The sequence below is a fragment of the Pleurodeles waltl genome, chromosome 6, assembly GCF_031143425.1.
Source record: "Pleurodeles waltl isolate 20211129_DDA chromosome 6, aPleWal1.hap1.20221129, whole genome shotgun sequence".
Classification (NCBI taxonomy): domain Eukaryota; kingdom Metazoa; phylum Chordata; class Amphibia; order Caudata; family Salamandridae; genus Pleurodeles; species Pleurodeles waltl.
This window is the reverse complement of record NC_090445.1, coordinates 1,548,015,689-1,548,021,993: the sequence shown is the minus strand read 5'-3', so window position 1 is coordinate 1,548,021,993 and position 6,305 is coordinate 1,548,015,689. Positions and strand designations below refer to the sequence as shown.

At 42.6% G+C, this 6,305-nt stretch overlaps 1 protein-coding gene across 1 annotated transcript in view; it reads right to left on the bottom strand.

Moving 5' to 3' along the window:
• Window positions 1–2,951: 2,951 nt before the first annotated feature.
• PEX14 (peroxisomal biogenesis factor 14) overlaps window positions 2,952–6,305 on the bottom strand; it is a 419,725-nt gene continuing 416,371 nt past the window's right edge. Inside the window, exons 8-9 of the mRNA XM_069241206.1 lie at window positions 4,717–4,808; window positions 2,952–3,982 (exon numbers count right to left, since the gene is read on the bottom strand). Coding sequence (XP_069097307.1) covers window positions 3,520–3,982; window positions 4,717–4,808 — 555 coding nt within the window. The 3' untranslated portion in view covers window positions 2,952–3,519. The remainder of the gene's footprint in view (window positions 3,983–4,716; window positions 4,809–6,305) is intronic.

Below are 6,305 nucleotides of genomic sequence, written 5' to 3'. Positions count from 1 at the left end.
TAAAATTGCAAAGCTTCTGAAGCGTGATCATCGAACAATCAAGCGTTTCATTCAAAATAGTCAACAGGGTCGCAAGAAGCGTGTGGAAAAACCAAGGCGCAAAATAACTGCCCATGAACTGAGAAAAGTCAAGTGTGCAGCTGCCACGATGCCACTTGCCACCAGTTTGGCCATATTTCAGAGCTGCAACATCACTGGAGTGCCCAAAAGCACAAGGTGTGCAATACTCAGAGACATGGCCAAGGTAAGAAAGGCTGAAAGACGACCACCACTGAACAAGACACACAAGCTGAAACGTCAAGACTGGGCCAAGAAATATCTCAAGACTGATTTTCTAAGGTTTTATGGACTGATGAAATGAGAGTGAGTCTTGATGGGCCAGATGGATGGGCCCGTGGCTGGATTGGTAAAGGGCAGAGAGCTCCAGTCCGACTCAGACGCCAGCAAGGTGGAGTACTGGTTTGGGCTGGTATCATCAAAGATGAGCTTGTGGGGCCTTTTCGGGTTGAGGATGGAGTCAAGCTCAACTCCCAGTCCTACTGCCAGTTCCTGGTAGACACCTTCTTCAAGCAGTGGTACAGGAAGAAGTCTGCATCCTTCAAGAAAAACATGATTTTCATGCAGGACAATGCTCCATCACACGCGTCCAAGTACTCCACAGCGTGGCTGGCAAGAAAGGGTATAAAAGAAGGAAATCTAATGACATGGCCTCCTTGTTCACCTGATCTGAACCCCATTGAGAACCTGTGGTCCATCATCAAATGTGAGATTTACAAGGAGGGAAAACAGTACACCTCTCTGAACAGTGTCTGGGAGGCTGTGGTTGCTGCTGCACGCAATGTTGATGGTGAACAGATCAAAACACTGACAGAATCCATGGATGGCAGGCTTTTGAGTGTCCTTGCAAAGAAAGGTGGCTATATTGGTCACTGATTTGTTTTTGTTTTGTTTTTGAATGTCAGAAATGTATATTTGTGAATGTTGAGATGTTATATTGGTTTCACTGGTAATAATAAATAATTGAAATGGGTATATATTTGTTTTTTGTTAAGTTGCCTAATAATTATGCACAGTAATAGTCACCTGCACACACAGATATCCCCCTAACATAGCTAAAACTAAAAACAAACTAAAAACTACTTCCAAAAATATTCAGCTTTGATATTAATGAGTTTTTTGGGTTCATTGAGAACATGGTTGTTGTTCAATAATAAAATTAATCCTCAAAAATACAACTTGCCTAATAATTCTGCACTCCCTGTAAACGTTTACTAAGGCAAATATAGAGTACTGCTGCTTCCCCTGAATTTTCTACCCTTCCTAAGAAAGGACAGTAGAAGGCCACAGCTCGCCATTTCACCGGGAGTTGTCTGGCAACCGTTGTTGTACCAAAAGAATATATAGACTGTGGGTTTCATAAGCCTCAGAATTTGATGGTCTTCTACACTTTCCACTGCTGTAGAGCCTTTTGAGTTTTTTGAACATTTGGGACATACTACTCATGTCCTCCAGTTGAAGAAGGTAAGTCTGCTAATGTTAAATTCTCCGGTGATAGACCCCTACTGTCATGTCCTTGATAATGACAACTTCCATACGTGGAATACTGGCCACTATGCGTGGGTGCACCAAAGAGGAGGGAACTTTGACTTTGAGGAACCTAACATCTAAGCACACAAAGACGCTGGAATTCCTGAGATGCTACAGTCTCAACCTGCCCTGTGATATCAAGGGCAGGTGATCGGGGATGAGGTGATTCCTTCCCTTCCCTGTTTGCTACTCAAGCCACTTTACCGACAGGGTGGTAATATGTCACTTTCACAGTCAACACATAACTCAAAAAGGCTTATTGTACACAAGAAGAAAATCCATCCACACCTAGAAAAAGGCAAGGCCATGCTAACTCTATGTCTTATCTCTCATAATCATGAAGGTAAACAACCTAACACAAGGTCCTAGCAGACTGTTCTGTCAGATGAATGGAATTCATTGTACACATGCCCTTCAAATTAAACTGACTTAAGGGGAAAAAAAATTCCTTCATATAAAATACATCATGGGAATCAACACACTTGCTCCAGTAAAGTTTTTGGGGCAACAGTGGGTGAAAGGAGAGAGGTCTGGTGTTTGCAGGTCTCCCTCTACAGAACAGAAAATCATGTGAGGTTAGCTGTCTTAAGGGTGCATTTTAAGGCTGTAAGGTTCCTGACTACTTGGCTTGATTTACAGCGACAAAGTAAAATCACTCTTCCACGAGGCTTGTGCTGTTTGTCCAGCTCAGGTGGTTATTTAAGACCATTTGTATTTATTAGTTAAAAAGTAACCAGTGTTTCCAAATCGGAAGCACTTCAAAAATAATTTTGTAAAGGGACTTGTCTCTTTGTATACGGGATTCATGCTAAGGTAAAGGTATTCTAAAGTTAAATGATATTAGTAGAGTTGCTATGGTTGAGAACTGCTGGTTTAAAAAAAAAAAAAACTCTTCCAAGGCCAGCCACATATAATTGCATCTATGCTTTGCTCGAGGAGAAGCAAACAGTATGGGAAAGATCCATGTACTCACAAGCCACCGCTCTCTGGAACTTAAATGTACACCTTCTACGCTAATAAACAAACTGCTAGAAATTTCATAAAAGTCAGAATATTGACTTCTTTCAGCAATCTCCTCTGCCTGATTTTGTAAAGGAATAAAACACTAATATATGTAAATCAGCTTCTGCTCTTGTAATTCATTCACTTAACCAACCAAAAAGCAGTGAGTGTCATTCACAAATAAAGAAAAGACAAAGAAAAAACAGAGCTCCTAGAACATTTTTCTGTGTAAAGGGCTCTATGGCATCTTCCAACACCAATGAGAAGTAGTCCGCATTCTCCAAGCATACCAAGAACGAGATGTTAACTTCAGATGCAGCTGACCTACACATATATCGTAATACAGACACATATGAACCAAGAAGAGTGAAACGCATATTTATTACAATTATATACATTTGTATATGATTTCATAAATCTACACAATAGCACATAAACGAGCACGGTGCATGGATGATGGATGTCCGAAGGGGTGCCTGCAGATGCGAGTGGGTGTAGGTAAGGTTGGCAAGGGCAGGACTCCCACAATTTCACTACTTATGCACAAGCAGGACCCCCTCCTCAGAGATTACACTAGCACTTCTCCAGTCTTCGTGAGCTGTTTAACTGTTCCCATGGTTGAAGACTCTTCACATATATCATACAGAGGAATGACAACAAGTGAGTGGGACATGGCAGAGATGAAAAAGTGCTAAGGATAGAGAGGAGTGGATTAAGTGATTTCCCTCATGTAGCAGTCTCCATATGCTCAAAATGTATCACAGGAGCGTGAGGTGGGACAGATCTTTTGCTAACTGGACAATTAAACTCTATGAGAGATAAATTAATTTAACTCGCAAATCAAGTAAAAGATTCTGCATCAAGATGTAATCCAATGGGGCCGCAAGTCCTGTTCTGTCTAAATCCCATGTCGTGCACACCCCACACAGCCTAGTCCATCTCATTCTCATTGCTTGCTCCTTCAGGGCGCCGGAGTTTCTCCACTGGTTCATTAATCTGTCCATCACCCCCGCGTCGATCCTCCGTCTGCACCCCAAGACAATCTTCCTCATCAACATGGTCAACATCATCATCTTCATCCTCTTCATCTTCTTCGTTCCCACTGTCTCTCTTCTCCTCCCCTCCTTGCACCTCCATTCGCACTTGCCCCTTCACGCCTACCTCAGCGGTCACCCCCTCCTCCATGCCACTCAGGAGGTGGCAGTTCATTGGTGCCCCCTCCGGGCTATGGTTTTCCTTAACCGGTGAGGAGGAGCTGGACTCATTACTGACTGGGGAGATGTCACTACTACTATTATGGTTGAGGACCACAGGGCTGGACACTGTTGAGGACTTCACAGGAATTTGCCACGTAGGAATCTTGGGTGCTGATGGTGACGGCGGGAACTGTCTTCTGTAAAGAAGAAAACATAGAAAATGAGGGCGAATAAATAAGTTGGTTAGCAAGTTTGTAAGAGCCCATTCAAAAATAACCTAAGGAAGGTTACCAGCTAGATTAAAAATAAATCGGTATGGGGCATTGGGAATAGCCCACAGAAGTTGGGGACATCTCTGTGTGTGTATGTGTATAGACAATTGTGGTAGGCATATGCAAAGCTGTGGAGATGTCCCTTAAGCCGTAGTACTGCAATGTTAAGATGTCTGGTTCTCTGGCTGTTCTGCAACTGTGAAATCAAGCTCAGTCTTTAACTAATTAAAGTAAGAAAATAGGAAAAAGTGAAAACAGCAGTTAATTTTTCAAATGTAACAGGAAAACATGCTACTACTTCTATCTGGGGATTTTGTGTACCATTGATCATGGCCCTTCACTGCAATATGGAAGAAGCACAGTAATGTGGGCAGGGGGTACAACTTCAGCTCTTCCTTAGACACTGTGCAACTTTACATCGTCTGCCTACTCTTAACAATGTAAGTCTAAGGTCTCATCCACCCAAATAGCTGCAGGAACACTGCTCAAAAAGTGGACCCTCCCCCTAACACAATACTGTGATGCACTGAATCAGCAGGCGCAGTGCTACCTAACTAAAAAAGAATAAGGCCAGTAAGCATCTACCGGCCAGGTAATCATGCATCAGCAAGCCACATGCCCTTATTGATCCATTTTGTCCTCAATCATTCCCTTCTTACCTATTCAGAAGCAGTCCTTTGAGTGAGTAGATCTCAGCCTTCAGTTCACTGATGTTCTGAGATTCCAGGATCCAGTTGGTTGAAGAAGAAGTCTGGGGAAGGGGGAGGGTAGAGACTTGTAAGCTATGGTAAAACAATATACTCCCGAAGGCCCAACACTTGGTGGCGTCAATGCATGGGCCCCATGGCAGCCCCTACTCATGCCTACACATTAGGTATCATTTTCATTTTTGACCGGCAACTATCCTTCAACTCCCAGGTGTTAAATCTAACATTGGCATGCTTCTTTCACTTGAAGACTGAGGAAAATCCTTGTTTTCCTTCCTTTGGAAAATAGAAAGCAGACAATATTAGCAGTAATTTCATCTTGCCACGACTACCGCAACTCCATCTGTTTTGGTCTTCCTCAGTATCTTAGACGCCTATTCCAAATTATTAAGATCACTCCTTGTCCTCCCTCGTCATGCTAGTATCCGCTCACACTTGACTTCTCTTCGCTGGTTTACCTTCCAGAAGGGTGTTTCCTTCGAGGTACTATGGATCTATCTTAAGGCCTACTTACAACACTCAACACCTTTATATGTGAAGGTTTTAGCTCTATATCCTGTTCCATCATATCTACTCCAATCTCCAATGGTTTCTCACTTTTGTCAATTCCCAAGTTAGGATGCGTTAACCTTCCAGAACACTGCATCTAAATTAAGAAATTCTTTGCTCCCTCATATTTGGAAAATATTCATTCACTGAAGTTTTCGAAAAGCCCTTAAAACCTGACCTTTCTTGTACTCCCTTACCAGGAACTGAGCCTTTTTTGCCAATTGGGGATCCAGCATCGAGATGCCTCACTGAGAACACAGTTTGCACTATTCGAAGTCGCCATTCATTAATTCATTTATGCCACTCTGCAAATAACGGCTGACCTTTGAGTCTTCTGGATAGGAGATCACACACAATGAGAGTGCTGGGAAACTGCACAATGGGCAGAGAAAGTGGGGCCTGAGTTGGGGGCTTTGGTCTGGTCTCCACTCATAATTAAGCCTCAAAACCACCACTACAAAGGGCTCTAGGACAACTACAGACAGGGAGGATCTGAAGGCAAGGACCCCACCCCCAATGTGCACATTCCTGCGTAAGTAATTCTCTTTAAGACACAAACACTTTAATATGATCTAAAGCCTCCTTTACATTAAAAGAAAACCCCTGTGTTCATTATTCCTAAAGTTTAATTTCTTCAAATTAGAAAATATATCGAGCTACTGAGAGCCTGGATAGTCACGGAAGATTGCCAGTGCTGTACGTGACTCACACTTAACAGCTGTAGGGAGTAAATACTTTGATTAAGGTCCAGAAATAAGAAACTATGCGTTTTTTTAGGTCTAGCTGCACAGGTCAGCTGTTTGCAAGAATTACTGTTGCCGGCTTACACAGAGTAGGGCTTAGGCTCTACCACAGAGCATCTCTCTCCTCATGCTGTTCCAGGGAGTGCTTCTATTGGAATACAAGAGGAACTATTATACATCTGAAAAAAATAATTCCTCTGTTTGTCATAATCCATTGTTTATATCTGGTATAATATCTGTACTGAAGGT